The 20,655-nt window shown below is 39.4% G+C and overlaps 1 protein-coding gene across 2 annotated transcripts in view; it reads left to right on the top strand.

Moving 5' to 3' along the window:
• spata17 (spermatogenesis associated 17) overlaps nt 1–20,655 on the top strand; it is a 267,057-nt gene that overhangs the window by 10,104 nt on the left and 236,298 nt on the right. For both annotated transcript variants that reach the window (XM_073050818.1, XM_073050817.1), the window contains exon 3: nt 11,131–11,212. In XM_073050818.1, coding sequence (XP_072906919.1) covers nt 11,131–11,212 — 82 coding nt within the window. The remainder of the gene's footprint in view (nt 1–11,130; nt 11,213–20,655) is intronic.

Genomic DNA, 20,655 nt, shown 5'->3' with positions numbered 1-20,655 from the left:
AGAACTGTGACTTGTGAAAAGATATGTTGTCCAGCAAGACCATAACCCCAAGGCTACACAGGAATGGCTTAAAAACAAAAAAGTTAATGTCCTGGAGTGGCCAAGTCAGAGTCCAGGCCTCAGTCCAATTGAGAACTTGTGGGTGGACTTGAAAAGGGTTGTTTACTCACGATCCCCATGCAATCGATAGAGCTTGAGCAGTTTCATAAAGAAGAATGGGGAAAAATTGGAGTGTACAGATGTGCAAAGCTGATAGAGACCTATCCACATAGACTTAAGGCTGTAATTGCTGCCAAAGGTGCATCTACTAAATAGGGAGTGAAGGGAGTGAATACTAATGCAATCAATTATTTTGTGTTTTATATTTGTAATTAATTTAGATGACTTTGTAGAGATCTGTTTTCACTTTGACATGAAAGAGTCTTTCTGTTAATCAGTGTCAAAAAAAATCCAAATTGTATTCACTGTGCTTCAATGCTGTAAAACAATAAAACATGCAAGGCAACGGAGGTTTGAGATCAGAATTTTCCTTCTCCTAGTTGAGCTGCCAACCCCATCTCCTGAAGTGACTGGTTTTAAGGCACCTGTAACCCACCAGATTTAGGAGCAGAAGTAGGCCACTTGCCCATTGAATCTGCTCTGCTCATGGGTTGATCCAGTTCTTCCAATCATCCCAACTCCCTTGCCTTCTCCCCATATCCTTTGAAGCCACGGCTAATCAAGAACCTATCAATCTCAGCCTTAAATGCACCCAATGACTTGGCTCCACAGCCAGTCTTGGCAACAAATTCCACAGATTTACCACCCTCTGCCTGAAGTAATTTCTCTGCTTCGCTGTTCTAAATGGACATCCTTCAACCCTGAAGTCGCACCCTGATCACATGAAGGCCAGAAGCTGGATTCAGTTGTCAGAGGCTATTTGAGGCGCACACCATTGGGAGCATTTAATAAAAACCTATATTTTTTATGGGCACTGTATATAGGAGTCATGCAGAGTGAGCACAATAAGCCCCAATCACAGTGTATGGAGAATGACAGGAGAGAAAGGGAGTGGGGAACTGCAGCAGCAAATGGAGGGAGGAGGAAATTGGTGTGGGTTAACAAAAGGGACTTTAGAATATATATTCACAAATTCTTAAATTTAGCAATTCAGATCACTAAGGTGATTTAAGAGACATACATGCTTTATTTTGTTACTAGTTGCTAGAATTGAAAAAGCTTCTGACTATCCACACGATCAATGCCTCTATCAGGTCACATCTCATCCTCTGTCACTCTAAGGAGAAAAGGCCAAGTTCACTCAACCTATTCTCATAAGGTATGTTCCCCAATCCAGGCAACATCCTTGTAAATCTCCTCTGCACCCTTTCTATCGTTTCCACACCTTTCTTGTAGTGAGGTGACCAGAAATGAGCACAGTACTCCTGGTGGGGTCTGACTAGGGTCAAATATACCTGTAACATTATCTCTCAGCTCTGGATCTCAATCCCACAGTTGTTGAAGGCCAATGCACTGTATGCCTTCTTAACCACAGAATCAACCTGCATAGCAGCTTTGAAGGGTGCTATGGACTCAGACCCCAAGATTCCTCTGATCCTCCATACTGCCAAAAGTCTAAATGTTATTACTATATTTGGCCATCATATTTGACCTACAAAAATGAACTACCTCACACTTATCTAGGTTGAACTTCATCTGCCACTTCTCAGTTCAGTTTTGTAGCCTGTCAATGTCCTGCTGTAACCTCTGACAGCCCTCCATACTATCCACAACACCTCCAACCTTAGTGTCATCAGCAAATTTACTAACCCATCCCCCCACTTCCTCATCCAGGTCATTTATAAAAATCACGAAGAGAAGGGGCCCCAGAACAGATACCTGAGGCACAGCACTGGTCACCTATCTCCATGAAGAATATAACCTGTCTACAAACACTCTTTCCCTTCTCTGGGCAAGGGTGCCTAAGACTTTTGCACAGTACTGCATTTGTCAACGTGGAGTAGTGAGCAAGTTTGTAAATCTGGAGAGAGCAAAGGATGTTGGCAATGGTGAGGGTGGAGCACCGCTGGAGAGGTGTGGGATGGGTGGCAAAGGAGTGCCAGGGCTGGGAAATGGCACAGGTGCAGACACAGCCAGCTCTAAGCCACCAGGCAAGGCCATTTGTTTCCAAACAATTGGTTTATTGATCATTTAGAACATGTCTATTTGGTGCTTCCTGCTCCCTCCCCTCATTGTTCCCCTTTTCCCAACCATGATTCCCCTTTTCCCTGTCCCCTTCCCACTCTGTCCATAATTGAGACCCATATCAGGTTTATCATCACTCACATGTCATGGAATATGTTTTTTTGTGTCAGCAGTACAGTGGCAATAATAAAATCAGTACACCACTGTGCAAAAGCCTTAAGCAGCCTAGCTATTTATATGTGCCTAAGACTTTTGCACATTTCTTGTACTTTTGGAACTGGCACAGACACAATGATCTGAATGATCTCCCTCCACATTGTACATTTTCAGATTCTTAGTAGTTTGAAGAGGGTTGAGGTACAAGACAGAATTCCACTCTACCATAGTAATTAGCACGACACTATTACATCTCAGGGCATTAGAGTTCAAATCTGATATCATCTGTAAGGACTCTGCATGTCCTCCCCATGAAAAGTGAGTTTTCTCTGGGTACTTCAGTTCCCTCCCACAGTCCAAAGACGTGACGTTTAGCTAATTGGTCATTGTAAATTGTCCTGTGATTCAGCTGGGGTTAAATCGAAGATTGCTGGATGGCATGGCTCAAAGGGCCAGAAGGGCCTATATCACGCTGTATCTCAATAAATAAACAATAAATAAATTAATTGGATAAAGGGATTACAAAATAGACACAGAACTGAGATTATGTAAGAGGAAGAAGGCTTTTAAAACAAAGGATTGGAAAAAGAATGGAAACGAAGCAGCAGTGGAAAAGAAACAGAAGTTCCCAAGGGCTTGTCTTCAACTCTTTTTCAATTACTCCCCTTAACATTATCACCAGATCCATCCTTGAAATAATTGTTCATGTCACATGGCTTACCCCATACATAAGGCAAGGAGAGCAAGGATCAGAAAGTAATTTAGAGAAAGTACAGATAAAGATAACAGGAGAAAGCAGCAGAAGGAAAAGCTTTGTGAAAAGGGGTCAGAAATAGCAACAAAAGGTTGCCAAACCTGGGTAAGGAAAAAAAATAATCTGACTTTTCATGAGGAATGTAAGCATTGTAGTAGATCTGCTAAATTCAAATATATTCATTGATTAAGAGTGCACTTTATTAAAAGCTGCTTTAAATGGAACAGTATAATGCTTTCATTATACAATATTGATGTGCAAAGTATCAATTAATTTTTTGTAAAGCAATGTAAAATGTGCATTGAAGATCCCTATTACTTCATTGTCTTTGGAAAACTGCATTTATAAAAAGGAAGTAACAGTTATATTTAAAAGCAATTGGAAAAATGAATCTTCATTCAATATTTACCTGCAGATTAAAAAGAAATACAAGACAAAAAAGCAACAAGAGTGTGGATTAATTACATAAATAGCTGCCTTGTGGTATCATAAATCTCATATTTCTAATTTTGAGCTTTTGTCTGTGATTGTTAGGCTGTATTTGCATTTCTGAAATTGCTTGTGCATGTTCATGTCCAGTCGATAGTACTTTGATTTTTGGGAGCTCATCTTTTTGGGATAGAATGGATCTGGTGTGAAAGGTACATAGACATTGAAGAAGCAAAATTTATTGAATTCAAATCTCGCCTTAATTTTCCTTACTTCTAAGCAAGCTGCAACAGAACGCATTTTTTATCCTGAGAAAATCAATGCATGCATGCTCAACAACAAATCCTGTTGTTTTTTATCTCAAATTCTTCATCAAAGTTGAGATCTATTTTAATTAGTGTTTATTTTTATGAAACACAAAATCTCACTTCCTTTGCATGAGAGTCATGCAGTGTGGGCAAAATGACACAAATGAATAGTGCTGTGCTGCAGATATCGGTGCAGGGATCCTTATTTATGACATAGAATTACAACTTGGATGAATGTAGGAGGCATGAATAGTAAATATATAGATGATGAGTAAACTGGTGGTGTTCTGGCTATCAAGCAAGGTTCTATAAGGCTACTGCAGGATAAAGATCAAATGGAAAGTTGACAGATAAGAGTTTAATTGCAACAGATTTTGGGAAGTCAAATAGCAATAGGACATGTACAGTCGGGATAGGGTACTAGAAATGTTGATGAACAGAGTCGTTGGTGATCAAGTCCATATATGGAGTTCATTGAAAGTGGCAACACAGGTTGATAGGGTGGTAAAGGAGGCATGTAACATGCTTGCTTTCATAGGTCAGGACACAGAATGTAAAAATTGGAACACCACATTGCAACTTTACAAAACACTGGTTAGGTGACACTTAAGCTGCTTTTGGTTACCACACGATAGGAAGAAAGTAGGAGAGGCGGAGTATATTCAGCAGGAAATTGCCTAGGTTCAAGGACTTTAAGTTCAAAGTAAATTGATTATCAAAGTACATTTATGTCACCGTATACAATCCTGAGATTAGTTTTCTTGTAGGCATACTCATTGAAAGAGTGCACCAACTGGGCATACGACCAGTGTGCAAAAGACAATAAACTGTGCAAATACAAAAAGAAGGAAATAATAATTAAAAATAATAAATATCAAGAACATGAGATGAAGAATCCTGTGGTTCAAGAGCCTGATGGTTAAGGGCTAATAACTGCTCCTGAACCTGGTGCTATGAGTTCTGAGGCTCCTGTACAAACTGGAGTAGATCCAAGTAAAGCCTCAGGCAGGAGTTGATATAATTCATCACCAACCTCTCAAAATACTTCTTCACTGCGGACTTAAGTGCTACTGGACAATAGTCATTAGGGCAGGTTACCACATTCTTCTTGGGCACCGGTATAATTAAAGCCTGCTTGAAGTAAGTTATGGGAAGAGATTGGATAGATTGGGCATATTTTCCCTTTCCCTGGAGCAAAGGAGCCTGAGGAGAGTTCTGATAAAGGTATATAAACTTTGAAGAGGCATAGATATGGTAGATATTCAGAATTCTTTCCATGTTGTATGGGTGTCAAAAGCAAGAGAACATAGCTTTAAGTTCAAAGTTCTAAATAAATTTATTATCAAAGTACGATCAGTTGCAAGAAAACATTTGTGAACCGTTTGCAGTTACCAGTTTTTCTGCATTAATTACTCATAAAATATGGTCTGATCTTCATCTGAGTAATAAGTAATAACAGACAAACACAATCTGGCTAAACTAATAACACAAAATGATTCTACTTCTTATCCACACTGAGTACACCATTTAAACAATCACAGCCTAGGTTCAAAAAAGTATGTGAACCCCTGGAGGGTAATGCCTTCTACAAAAGCCATTTGGGGCCAGGTGTTCCAGCCAATGAGATGAGTTTGGAGGTGTGGGTTGTAGATGTGCCCTGCCCTATAAGACACACAAAGTCAGATTACTGTCAGAGCCTGCTCTTCTCAAGTAAGATCTCTTTATTTCCACCATGCCTCGATCAAAACAACTTTCAGAGGACTTTAGAAGAAGAATTGTAGAAATGCATCAAGCTGGAAAAGGCTACAAAAGCATTTCTAAAGACCTGAGTGTTGATCAGTCCAGTCCACAGTGAGTGTGAAATTGTCTACAAATGGAGGAAAATAAGTAGTGCTGCTACTTTTTCCTAGGAGTGGGCACCCTGCAAAGATCTCACCAAGGGCATAATATGCAATGCTGAAGGAGATGGAAAAGAAGGAAGGGTAACAGAAAACAACCTGCAGAAATCTCTAGAACTTGCTAAACTCTGTTCATATGCCCACTATAAGAAAAAACACTAAACAAGAATGGTATTCATGGAGGAACACATGGGAGAAACCATAGCTCTCCAAAAAAAAAATGCTGCACATCTTGAGTTTGCAAAAGACCACCTGGATGTTCCACACTCTTCTGGGACAATGTTCTGTGGACAGATGAGACAGAAGTTGAACTTTTTTGGCAGAAGTGCACAGAGCTATGTTTGGAGGAAAAAGGGCGCTGGACACTAACACCAAAATCTCATCCCAGCTGTGAAGCCTGGTGGAAGGAGCATCATGGCTGAGGCTGTTTTGCTGCCTCAGAGCAGTTGTTGAGGGAACAATGAATTCAAAATTGTATCAAGACACTTTACAGGGGAACGTCAGGGTAGTGGTCCGTCACCTGAAGCTGAATATATGTTGGACAATTCAACAAGTCAATGATCCAAAAAACAAGATTAAATGAACAAAAGAATGGTTTAAAAAGAAGAAAGTTCGTGATTTGGAATGGCCAAGTCAGAGTCCAGATCTTTACCAAATGAGATGCTGTGGCTTGACCTAAAGAGAGCTGTTTATGCAAGGTCCCCCAGAAATACTGATGAACTGAAAGAGTTTTATATGGGGGAATGGTTTAAAATTCCTTCTTTCCATTGTTCAAGTCAGATCAGCAGCTATAGGAAATGTTTGGTGGAGGTTATTGCTGCTAAAGAGGGTTCTAGCAGTTATTAAATACAAGGGTTCACATACTTTTCCCAGCCCGGACTGTGGATGATTAAACAGTATGTTCAATAAAGATATGAAAAGTACAATTGTTGGTGTATTATTAGTTTAGGCAGATTGAGTTTGTCTATTATTGTGGCTTAGATAAAGATTGGACCACATTTTATGAGTGATTAATGCAGAAAACCAGGGAATTGCAAAATGTTCACAAACCTTTTTATATACCCCTGTATATGTCCCTGAGGTTTGTTTTCTTATAGGCACACACAGTAAATCCAAGAAACACAATAAAATTAATGAAAGACCACACCCAACAGTACAAATAACTAATGTGCAAAAGATAAACTCTGCAAATTCAAAAATATATAATAATAATAAATAAGTAAGTAATAAATGTCAATAACATGAGATGAAGAGACTTTAAAAATGACTCCATAGATTGTGGGAACAGTTCCGAGATTGAGTGACTGAATTTGAGTGAAGTTATCCCCTCTGATTCAAAAGCTTGATGTTTGATGGGAAATAACTGTTCCTGATCCTGGTGGTATGATCCTATGGTAGAGCAGAAGGAAGGTAGCAACAAACAGTCTGTTGGAGGAATTGAATGAGTCAAGCAACATCTGTGGGAGGGAAAGGATTGTTGATGCTTTGGGTTGAAACCCTGCATCAGGGCTGCTAACATTTCATGTCAAAAGTCTGTATCAGGACCCTGCAGCCACGATTTGCAGTCTCTTGTGTCTTTTAAGCAGAAAGGTAGTTGTACCAAAATAGAAGAAGACATAATGGGAGTGGAATGGCAAAATTAATGTATTTTTGATGAGCACTTCAGCTTGTTCCTACACTATTTCAACATTGCGAGGTTTCCTTGTAATATTAAAACACCGCAGCAAATAGAGTTGGGGGGACGGGAGCTCTTCAACTGTTCACATAGTTCTGCACAAATTGACTGTGGATGAATTAGTGATAAGTCAATTATTAATTTGTTTATTTTTAATAAAAGTAGAAGATGTTGAACTACATATGTCAGGCAGAACCTGAGGAGAGAAAAACAGAGTTGGCTTTCTGTGTTGATACCTTTTCATTAGAAATGCAACATGGTTAAAACAATGGTGGAGGAATAGCAAGGGAGAAGAAAAGGAAAAGTCTATAGTGGAGGGGAAGTCCTGAAGATTCAATGCCAAAATGGAGCTCAATGCTACAAGTCAAGAAAAAAGAGGAGATATAAATTGGCATATTATCTTAAATGGGAAGCAAAGAAGACAGAATGACTCAGTCTCTGCAATGACTTGCTAGAATTTTCCAAACACAGTTTAATACAATGTTGATTTTCCATATTAATCTGCTTTCATGCAGGATTTTAACATTATTGCTGTGCTATGATAGTCATGTGGAATTTCAGGTACTGTATATCTGATTGAATAGCAGCTGGAGAATGATGGCTACTAACATGGATATTGTAACTTTATCATCTGCGAGATGGTAGATCTATAACCAAGAGATTCTGCAGATGGTGGAAATCCAAAGCAATACACACAAAATGCTAGAGGAACTCAGCAGGTCAGGCAGCATCTATGGAAGTGAGTAAACAGTTGACGTTTTGGGCCAAAACCCTTCTTCAGGACTGGAAAGGAAGGGGAAAGATGACAGAATAAAAAGATGGAGACAGGAGAAGAAGAATAGCTAGAAGATGATAGATGATGTTAGATGCGTGAAAAAAGTGAAGGACTGGAAAGGAAAGAATCTGATAAGAGAGCAGAGTGGACCAGGGAAGTTAGTGGAACACTAGGAGAACATGATAGGCTGACAGAGTGGGGACCAGAAAAAGAGGGAAGGGTGAGGTAGAGAATTTTTTTTACTGGAAGGAGAAATCAATGTTCATGTTATCAGGTTGGAGTCTACCCAGATGGAATTTGAGGTGTTGCTCCTCCACCGTGAGAGTGGCCTCATCATGACACAAGAGGAGGTTGTGGACCGACATATCGGAATGGGAATCAGAATTCAAATGTTTGGCCACCAGGAAGTTCCACTTTTGACGGACAGAGCAAAGGTGCTCAACAAACCAGTCTCTCAATTTACAACTGGTCTCATCAATGCAGAGGAAGTTACATTGAGAGCACCAGATACAATAGACAACCCTAATGGTGTTGCCTCACCTGGAAGTACTGGTTCGGGCCTTGAATGGAGGTAAAGGAGGAGGTGAACGGGCAGGTGTAGCAATTTATCCGCTAGCAGGTTAAGTGCCACAACTTGTGACGTTTTCTCATATTTTCTCAAATTCAAGGTAAATTGGTTCTTGTGGTAATGTTGTTCATCATCCTAGGAGTAACCCAGTGTTGAAGAGAGTCTTCCTGAACTTGCCCCACCTGAAAGCCCCACCTGCCTGAACCTGAGAGGCATCGTTCCACACTTTTCTTTCTATGTCACATATTGTCAAAGAAAGATAGGTACTTAACTGGAATTTCTATTAATGTTTATGAGGGCTGCTGTAGCATTGCAAAAAGTGGATCTGCCTGTACTAATCTGATGCTGAGGACCTGATCCATGTCCATTTTGCGTAATGTACTTAGGCTTTTATTCCAGCACCCTCCCCTATTGTCCTAATTCCTACTACCTTTCACCCCATCAAAGCCTATGTCAAATTCTTCTTCAACAGACCATAGTAGTTTTCCCAGTTGCACAGTACAGATCTTTACATGTCAGGCCTTTGAATTAAATATTTGTCAGGTCACAGTGAAATGACATTTTAATACGCCTTTACTGATACTAACCATATTTTTGATTTGTTACTGTGACCCAATTCTAGCCCCACCTCTCAGTTTTGACCCTATATCCCTGCATCTTTCATTTTGTTTCAAATATATATTTAGTTTTTTCTTAAAAACTGTAAAGATCGCTCCCTAAAATATTCTGCAGCAAAGAGTACTCAGTGGCCTAAAGAATGTGAGGAAGTTTCCCTGAAGTTTTCCCTCCTTGTTCTTAATCAGAATTTTACATTGATGATCCCTTATCACTCATTTCCAAACAAAATAAATTAGACCTTCATTATTTATTCTATCAAATCCCTGATTACAGTTCTCCACCCTATGCTTTCAGCTAAGAAGAATGGTGTAGAAAAAGATAAGGGAATTATTTTTTTTTAAATCTAAGAAAAACTTTAAAAAGGAAACAATTATAGAAGTTAAATATGAAAAGTATTTCAAAGAGTTCAACATAATATTGTTCTGAGTTACCCTAATGATTGCCTAATAGCTCCAGAGAAAAATGTTGCAAGATACAGTAAACTCCAGACTTAGAGTCTTGTGGACTACACAGAGAAACTTCGAATGAACTGGTGCTACAAGTGTATATAGCTGGCTACAAGCTTGGATTTACCATCGAGCTTTCTTAGTTCCTGACTTGAGAGACCAAATAAACTTTATATCAGGCTCCTCAGTATTGAGCCAATGATATTTGGCACGTTCACAGTAATAATTCCGTTTAGTAAGGTTTGTGAATCTTCACTAATAAATCAAGATAAGTGGTTGTTTTTCTATAATATTAATTTAGCTTATACTGTCTCTATTTTGCTTTAATATAGATTTGATTAATATTTTAATTTTATTAAATTTTATTAATAGATTTAAAAAATTTTAAACATGTGTCATTTTTCTCTAAATGGCTCTGATAATTTAGAATGACAGAAAATGCCTAATTGTACAAGCCGTCAGAAAGCTTTTAGACTAAGCTGTGGGTGGACCACCAGCTATGATCTAATAGCCCCTTACAGATTTTTTTACTTGGCTGCAAAAGAAAAGTGCAGCTGTAGAGTTGAGGGCAAATGTGTGGGATGGGCTGGATCCAAAACAATTCTTCCTCTTCTTCGCAGCTAATCATTCAGTGATCAGTTGTGATCTTTCTTAAATTAACTACGGGAACATGATATGCTAAAAATAACAAAGGCACATTTTATATTTTGCTCTTGTGAAATAGATAATCCCATGAAAGTAAAAGCTGCAGATTGAGCATTCCACTTTGTTGAATTATTGCACAATGTTTTGGTTTGGTTCAAGCAGATCATGATTGGATTTATGATATGACAGCATATCATGTGCTCAGGTGTGATAGGAAAGGATATTGCTTGCATGAGGACCTGAGTTATAAAGGAAGGTTGAATAGATTATTACTTTGTTCCATGGAGTGTAGTAGAATGAAGAAAGATTTGATAGGTTCTGCATGGTATAGATAGGCTAAATGCAAGCAGGTTTCTTAACTAAGTAAAATACTTAAGGGGAACTTCTTCACTTGGAAAATGGTGCAAATGTGGAATGAGTTACCAGCAAAGTGGTGGATGTGGGTTTGATTTCAACATTTAAGAGAAACTTAGATAAGTACATAGATGGGAGAGGGATGGAAAGCTGTGGTTCAGGTGCAGCTCGATGGGACTGGGCTGAATAACAATTTGGCATGGACCAGATGGGTCAAAGGGCCTCCTTTTGTGCTGTACTGCTCTATGAATCTATGAAAATTAGTTTTAGTATATTATAGAAACAAATTCTTAGATATATAATATTTTTTGCTTTAAAAGATACTTGCAGAAAAAGGCGATCATCATTCAGAAAACATGGCGAGGATTTCAAAGCCGGGTATATTTCAGATTCATGGTGCAGGTAAAGACTTTCATTTTATTAGCAAGTCTAACTGTTTTAGCTTCTTGCAAAGATCAATTAAAATGGATGATATAGGTGTACTCATCCTTGGAAATTTTTGTAGTTGGTATTGTGTGGAATAATTTTTTCTTGAATATTTAGACCTGTCCTAGAAAGTTGCTGTATCAGAATCTGGTTCATTATCATTGACTTGTATGTCATTCTTAAAATTGCTGTAAATTTAAAAGTATATATAGTCTAAAAAAAAAATGTAGTATTCATGAGTTCTGGACAATTTAAAAATCTGATGGTGGAGGGAAGAAGCTGTTCCTATATTGCTGAGTGTGTCTTCAGGCCACTGGACCTCCTCCCTGATGGTTGTAATGAGAAGAAGGTATGTCCTGGATGGTGTATGTCCTCAGTAATGGATGCACCTTCCTGAGGCACTGTTTAGTTGGAATATTGTTCTTTCATAAAGAAGCGAATAAAAGGTGAAATAAGACATGTGGCCCTTTAAACCTTCTCTACTCTTCAACATGATCATTGTGGATTTTCAATCTCAAACACCACTTTTCTGTCTTTTCCCATATCCTTTAACTTTTTTATGTCTAAATATTTGTTGATTGCAATTTTGCATACAGTTAACGACTGAGCCTCCATGACCTCCTAGGGTGCCGAATTCACCCTCTTTTGAGTAAATAAAATTCTCCACAAAACAGCCTTATATGGTTTACCTATTACTGTGAGACTGTGACCATTAGTTCAAGACTTTTTGGTCAGGAGAAAGGTTTTACCCTTAATCCCTATAATTTTTTTTTAATAAGGTCATTTTCTCCAAAGCAAGTACATCCTTTTTTTCAGTAAAGATACTCAAATTGTACACCCTTTCCCAATATTGTTTCACTAAGTTTTATATAATTGTAATTACACAATTTACACTTATTCTCAAAACCTCCATCAATAAAGACTGACATAGAATTTGGTTTTCTAATTGACGATGTTTGCTTTCAATATTATATACAGAAACACCTAAATTCCTTTGTAGATCCATATTTACTAGTTTCTAATGATTAAAAAAACTGCAAAGCATTTCTATTTTTCTACCAAGTTGAGAAAATTTCACTTTGTACCCTTTATGATATGCTGTTGTCATAAAGTCACTTAGCTTATCTATATCATCTTAAATCATTGCACCCTAATCATTATTTGCATTCCCACATAGATCCATATCATGATCAAACTCGAAAATGGTGTATTTGGTCTCCTCGGCCAAATCATGGATATAGGTTATGAATAGTTTGCTCAGGCACCAATCCCACTGGCAACTCACTAATCACATCTTTCCATCCAAGGACAACCACTAAGTCTGCAAGTTTACTGTATACTACTACCAATACCATCTGCTCAGCTTAGCAGCCTCCTATGAGGGACCTTATCAAAAGTGTTAGTAAAGTCCAAATGCATCACAATCATTGTATTATCAATCATTTACGTTATAAAGTTCAAGTTTATTGTCATCTGACTGTACATATATACAACCAAATGAAACAATTTTCCTCCGGACCATGGTGCACCCACAATACATATATGATGGACAGTACATAAAACAGAATATTACCACAAATAAGCTAATAAAATACAATTCAAAATGCATGTGAAGTGCAGAACACAAGTAAACAGTACAATAAACAGTTTATTGTCCTAGTGATAAGACCTCAGTGATGGCAGGATATTCATTAGTCTCACAGCCTGGGGATGAAGCTTGTCCCAGTCTGGCAGTCGCAGCTGCAAGTCCATAAGATATAGGAGTAGAAGTAGGCTATTTACCCCATCGATTCACGATTTCATCATGGTTGATCCATTTTTCCTCTCAGCCCCAATGTCCTGCTTTCTCCTTGTACCCCTTTTTGCCCTGACCAATCCAGAATCTATCAGCCTCTGTTTTCAATATACATAAATACTTGGGCTCCACAGATGTCTATGACAGTGAATTCCACAAATTTACCATTCTCTGGCTAAAGAAATTCCCTCCTCATCTCCGTTATAAAAGGACACCCATCTATTCTGAGGCTGTGTCCTCTCGTGCTAGACTCTCTCACCATAGTAAACATCCTCTCCGTGTCCACGCTATCAAGGCTTTTCACCATTCAATAGGTTTCAAAAAGGTAACCCTCATTCTTCTGAATTCCAGTGAATACACGTCCAGAACCATCAAACGCTCTTCATATGACAAGACATTCAATCCTGGATTCATTTTCGTGAATCTCCTTTGAACCCTTTCTGGTGTCAGCACATCCTTTCTAAGATAAGAGGCCAAAATTGCTCACAATACTCCAAGTGAGCCCTTACCAGTGTTTTATAAACTCACAATATTACATCCTTGCTTTTATATTCTAGTCCTCTTGAAATGAATGTGAGCATCACATTTGCGTTACTCACCAGATTCTGCCTGCAAATAAACCTTTAGAGAATCCTACACAAAGACTCCCAAATCACTTTGCACATCAAATTTTTGAATAATATACACAATAATAGTTAACAAATGTGCAATAATAATGTACAAAACAGAGACTATTGTACTGTGGTATGTATTCTCCTTTCATACAGAGATGAACTGTTGTAAATATAAAAGTAAGTTAGCCAATAATATAGAATAATAATATTACCCAGACAGTGGAAAACATCCTGTATTGTCCCGGTACCGAAGAAACCACAACCAAAGGAGTTGAATGACTTCAGACCTGTTGCCTTGACATCGCACGTTATGAAGACCATGGAGCGGCTGATAATACAGAATCTGAGGCCACAAACCAGGCACGCCCAGGATCCTCTTCAGTTTGCGTATAAGGAGAAGGTGGGAGTGGAGGATGCTATCACGTATTTGCTGCACAAATCACTCTCTCACCTAGAGGGGGTCAGTTGTGCTGTGAGGATTACATTCCTTGACTTCTCTAGTGCCTTTAACACCATCCAGACCAAGATCTTAAGGCACAAACTAACGGAGATGGGAGTAGACTCTCACATGGTGGATTGGATAGTGGACTACTTGACAGATAGACCTCAGTATGTGCGGTTGGGAGACTGTAGGTCTGACACGGTGGTCAGCAGCACAGGGGCGCCGCAGGGAACCGTACTCTCTCCGGTCCTGTTCACCCTGTACACATCAGACTTCCAATATAACTCGGAGTCCTGCCATGTGCAGAAGTTCGCTGATGACACGGCCATAGTGGGGTGTGTCAGGAATGGACAGGAGGAGGAGTATAGGAAACTGATACAGGACTTTGTGATATGGTGCAACTCAAACTACCTGCGTCTCAATATCACCAAGACCAAGGAGATGGTGGTGGACTTTAGGAGATCTAGGCCTCATATGGAGCCAGTGATCATTAATGGAGAATGTGTGGAGCAGGTTAAGACCTACAAGTATCTGGGAGTACAGTTAGACGAGAAGCTAGACTGGACTGCCAACACAGATGCCTTGTGCAGGAAGGCACAGAGTCGACTGTACTTCCTAAGAAGGTTGGCGTCATTCAATGTCTGTAGTGAGATGCTGAAGATGTTCTACAGGTCAGTTGTGGAGAGCGCCCTCTTCTTTGTGGTGGCGTGTTGGGGAGGAAGCATTAAGAAGAGGGACGCCTCACGTCTTAATAAGCTGGTAAGGAAGGCGGGCTCTGTCGTGGGCAAAGTACTGGAGAGTTTAACATCGGTAGCTGAGCGAAGGGCGCTGAGTAGGCTACGGTCAATTATGGATAACTCTGAACATCCTCTACATAGCACCATCCAGAGACAGAGAAGCAGTTTCAGCGACAGGTTACTATCGATGCAATGCTCCTCAGACAGGATGAAGAGGTCAATACTCCCCAATGCCATTAGGCTTTACAATTCTACCGCCAGGACTTAAGAACTTTTTAAAAGCTATTATTAATGCTTTTTGAGATAGTGATTTAGATGCATATCATATTTTTTACCGAGTTAAGTATTGTATGTAATTAGTTTTGCTACAACAAGTGTATGGGACATTGGAAAAAAAGTTGAATTTCCCCATGGGGATGAATAAAGTATCTATCTATCTATCTATCTATCTATCTAGAAGAGGATACTGAAAGCTTCTTCAGATAAACAATGAGTACAAAAGAAGCATCAGTGGATATTTGCTGGAAAAGGATACTAAGCGAGTTAGGAATGCAGGAAAAGAAATTGCTGATAAACTTAAGTATTTTGTATCATTCTTCATTGAGGAAAGTTGAGAGTGCTAGGGGACAGAAGTGAGTGTAGTTACTATTACTAAGGAGAAGGTGCATGGGAAACTGAAATGTCTGAAGTTAGATAAGTTGCTTGGACTAGATAAATTCAGGATTCTGACAGAGAATGGGGAGGCTAAAGGGATTTAGACCATAAGACATAGGAGCAGAATGAGACCATCTGACCCATTGAGTCTGCTCCGCCATTCAATCATGGCTGATCATTTTTTTGTTCTCCTCCTCAACCCCAGTTCCCGGCCTTTGATGCCACCTTTGATGCCACGTCCAATCAGTAACCTATCAATCTCTACCTTAAGTACACCCAATGACCTGGCCTCCATAGCTGCATGTGGCAACAAATTCCACAAATTCACCACCCTTTGGCTAAAGAAATTTCTCTGCATCACTGTTTTAAAAGGGTGCCCCTCTATCCTGAGGCTGAACCCTCTTGTCCTAGACTCTCCCACCATGGGAAACATCCTTTCCACATTTACTCTGTCTAGGCCTTTCAACATTCGAAAAATTTCAATGAGATCCCCCCATCCTTCTGAATTCCAGCGAGTACAGACCCAGAGCCATCAAACTTTCCTTGTATGAAAACCCTTTCATTCCTGGAATCATCCTTGTGAATCTCTTCCACATCCTCTCCAATGCCAGCATATCTTTTCTAAGATGAGGGGCCCAAAACTATTCCCAATACTCAAGATGAGGCCTCACCAGTGCCTTATAAAGCTTCAGCATCACATCCTTGCTCTTGTATTCTAGACCTCTTGAAATGGATGTTAACATGGCATTTGCCTTCCTCACCACTGACTCAACCTGCAAGTTAATCTTTAGGGTATTCTGCACAAGGACTCCCAAGTCCTTTTGCATCTCAGATTTTTGGATTTTCTCCCTGTATAGAAAATAGTCTGCACATTTATTTCTACTCCAAAGTGCATGACCATGCATTTTCCAACATTTCATTTGCCACTTTCTTGCCTATTCTCCTAATCTGTTTAAGTCCTTCTGCATCTTACCTGTTTCCTCAACACTACCTGCCCCTCTACCAATCTTTGTATCATCTGCAAACTTGGCAACAACACTATCTATTCCATCATCTACATCATTTATATACAGTATAAAAATAAGTCATTCCAACACTGAACCATGCAGAATACCACAAGTCACTGGCAGCCAACCAGAAAAGGATTTTTTTATTACTACTCACTCCCTCCTACCAATCAGCCAATGCTGTAACCATGCTTAACTTTCCTGTAATACCATAGGCTCTTAACTTGGTAAACAGCCTCATGTGTGGCACCTTGTCAAAGGCCTTCTGAACAACATTCACTACATTCCCTTTATCTATCCTACTTGTAATCTCCTCAAAGAATTCCAACAGGTTCATCAGGTAGGATTTTCCCTGCAGGAAACCATGCTGACTTTGTACTATCTTCTCCTGTGTCACTAAGTACTCTATCATCATCTCATCCTTAACAATAGAATCTAACATCTTCCCAATCAATGAGGTCAGGCTAACTGGTCTATAATATCAAGTCAAGTCAAGTCAACTTTTATTGTCATTTTGACCATAACTGCTGGTACAGTGCATAGTAAAAATGCGACAACATTTTTCAGGACCATGGTTTACATGACACAGTACAAAAACTAGTCTGAACTACATAATAAAAAAACACAGAGGAAGCTATACTAGACTACAGACCTACACTGGACTGCATAAAGTGCACAAAAACAGTACCGGCATTACAATAAATAATAAACAGGACAGTAGGGCAAGGTGTCAGTTCAGTCTTCGGACTATATTTAATAATATTTAATTCTCCTATACTCAAGGCTGGGGTGCTGCATTTTTTGTGTTTTTGTCCCTTAGAGGAAAATATATTTGTTGCAATTGAAGTATTTATACATAATCACTAGTCATTACTTGCATGCTGCCATAGAGTTTAATGTAGTTCTCCACCATACCCTCACTAAACTCCTCATACCCTTTTTTTTTGTTTAGATTGAAAATCCTAATTTCAGATTGAGCTGCATTTTTAAGCCATAGAAAGTTCTATATGGTAATTCTTTTGGAGATCCTTTACAACAAAAATAATAATTAAACCATATTCATTGCATTGAAAATAGTATGATTGAAAACATAGCCACATTTAAAACATGTTTCTTTGTCTTGTCTTTAATATACTAATTTAGGAATCCATTTTGTTTACATTCCAGGAATTCATCCTAGAATGACTTGTACTACAATTTAGATTTGTGCAGTATATGTGCAGATTAAAACTGATTGATGCATTTCTACTTATGCTGCACTTTGCGACATTACCACTATTCAGGGAACTTCAACTGACTTTGATTATTTTCTGCTCTGTGGTGAGCTCCACCCAAACTGATTCTAATTTTATACTACTATCTACAGTGTCAAGATCCTTTCTAGCTTCTGCACTGTTGGCAACCTTTCTTAACAATACCACTCAATCAAATTTTGGAATATTTAATTCCTAGATTTGGTCACCTGGTATCTATGGTTCTGAATGGCTTTAAATTAAGTTTTTTTTAAAAAACATTTTTCTGTACTCTAACCCTATGTGCTGCTTGCATTTCTTTTCTGCTACCAATCTATTTTGTTTGAGAATAGTGTAACATAGGAACACTACACCCAAACTATGCTTTGTTCTTGCTGTCCACAGTCTTATACAGTATTGTTACTGGATATTTGGATGTATGGAACTTTCACCTAACCTCAGCAGAAAAAGCCTGCTTGCATTTACCCTGATTATACCCCTCATGATGGTGCGAACCTTCATCAAATCGCCTCTCAGTTTCCTACACTCTAGGGAATAAAGTCCTAACCTATTCAACCTTTCTCTATAACTCAGGTCCTCAAGTCCTAGCACCATTTTAATAAATTTTCTATGTACTTGTTTATTTTCTATAAACTTGTTTATATCTTTCCTGTAGGTAGGTAACTAAAACTGCACATAATACTCCAAATTAGGCCTTGTCATCAACTTAACCAACTTTGTCATAAGATCCTAACTCCTGCATTCAGTACTTTAATTTATGAAGGCCAACTTGTCAAAAGCTTTTTCTACAACCCAATGTATCTCTGATAATACCTTCAAAGAATCATGGATCTGTATTCTCAGATTGCTCTGTTGTATTGTACTCCTTAGTACTCTGCTGCTCAAGTTGTAACTCAGCAGGCCAGGCAGCATTTATAGGGAGAAGCACTGTCGACGTTTCGGGCTGAGACCCTCCTCAGAACTAACTGAAAGGAAAGATAGTAAGAGATTTGGAAGTAGGAGGGGGAGGGGAAAATGTGAAATGATAGGAGAAGACCGGAGGGGGTGGGGTGAAGCTGAGAGCTGGAAAGGTGATTGGCAAACGGGATACAGAGCTAGAGACGGGAAAGGATCATGGGACGGGAGGCCCAGGGAGAAAGAAAGGGGGAGGGGAGCCCCAGAGGGAGATGGAGAACAGGCAGAGTGATGGGCAGAGAGAGAGGGGAAAAAAACTAAATATATCAGGGATGGGGTAAGAAGGGGAGGAGGGGCATTAATGGAAGTTAGAGAAGTCAATGTTCATGCCATCAGGTTGGAGGCTACCCAGTCGGTATATAAGGTGTTGTTCCTCCAACCTGGGTGTGGCTTCATCTTGACAGTAGAGGAGGCCATGGATAGACATATCAGAATGGGAATGGGACGTGGAATTACAATGTGTGGCCACTGGGAGATCCTGCTTTCTCTGGTGGACAGAGCGTAGTTGTTCAGCGAAACGGTCTTCCAGTCTGCGTTGGGTCTCACCAATATATAAAAGGCCACACTGGGAGCACCAGACGCAGTATACCACACCAGCCAACTCACAGGTGAAATGTCGCCTCACCTGGAAGGACTGTCTGAGACCCTGAATGGTGGTGAGGAAGGAAGTGTAAGGGCAGATGTAGCACTTTTGTGTGTGTTGCTTGAATTTCCAGCATCTGCAGATTTCCTCATGTTTGCTGTTTAAGTTGTAACTCCTACAGTTTGTCCATCCAAAGTGCAACACCTCACACTTGTCAGCATAAACGACATCTGCCATTTTTCAGCCTATTTTTCCATCTGGTTTGGATCCCGCTGCAAGCTTTGATAGTCTTCCTCGCTGTCTACTACACACCCAATCTTTGTATCATCCCCAAGTTTGATGATCTAATTTACCACATTATTATCCAGATCATTGATATAGATGACAAACAACAACAGACGCAGCAGTGATCCCTGCAATACTCCACATGTCACAGGCCTCCAGTCAGAGGGGCAACTATCTACTATCACTCTCTGACTTCTCCCAGGATGCTGGTATCTAATCCAATTTACTACCTCATCTTGAATGCCAAGTGACTGAACCTTCTTGATCAATTTCTCATGTGGGACCTTGTTAAAGGCCTTGCTAAAGTCAATGTAGACAATATCCACTGCCTTGCCTTTATCACTTTCCTTGAAACTTCCTCAAAAAAACTCAATAAGATTAGTTAAACACAATCTATTAAATGCAAAGCCTTGTTAGCTATCCCTAGTCAGTCCCTGTCTATCCAAATATTTATATATTCGGTTCCTTAGAATACCTTCCAAAAATTTACCCACTAGTGATGTCAGGCTTACCAGGCTATAATTTCCTGCCCTATTCTTAGAGTCTTTCTTAAACAATGGAACAACTCCAATCCTCCAGCTGAGGATGTTTTAGATATCTCTGCTAGGGCCTCTGCAATTTATACACTTAACTCCCACAGGGTCTGCGAGGATCCTTGTCAAACCCTGAGGATTTATTCACCCCAATTCCTCAAGCCAGCAAACACCTCCTCCTCCTCTATAATCTATATCTGCTCCATGGTCTCACTGCTGCTTTGCCTCATATATATAGACTCTGTGTCTGTCTCCCAAGTAAATACAGATGCAAAAAATCCTTTTAAGATCTCTCCCATCTCTTTTGGCTCCATAGATGACCACTCTGATCTTCCAGAGGACCAATTTTGTCCCTTGCAATCCTTTTGCTTTTATGTAATATATCTGCAGAGGCCCTTGAGGTTCTCCTTCATGACAGTGTGTACTTTTGTACTGGGCATTGCAAGAGATAAAATAAAAATGTATTATTTTTGCTTTTTTATTGAATGTGGTGCTCCTTGATATACTGACACTTATTAATCATTCCCGTTCCCCATGACCTGGTACAAGAGCTAAGGGTCAA

This window comes from Hemitrygon akajei, chromosome 7, assembly GCF_048418815.1.
Source record: "Hemitrygon akajei chromosome 7, sHemAka1.3, whole genome shotgun sequence".
NCBI classification, from domain to species: Eukaryota; Metazoa; Chordata; class Chondrichthyes; order Myliobatiformes; family Dasyatidae; genus Hemitrygon; species Hemitrygon akajei.
The sequence above is the reverse complement of the archived record's forward strand: the minus strand, read 5'-3'. Positions and strand labels throughout refer to the sequence as shown.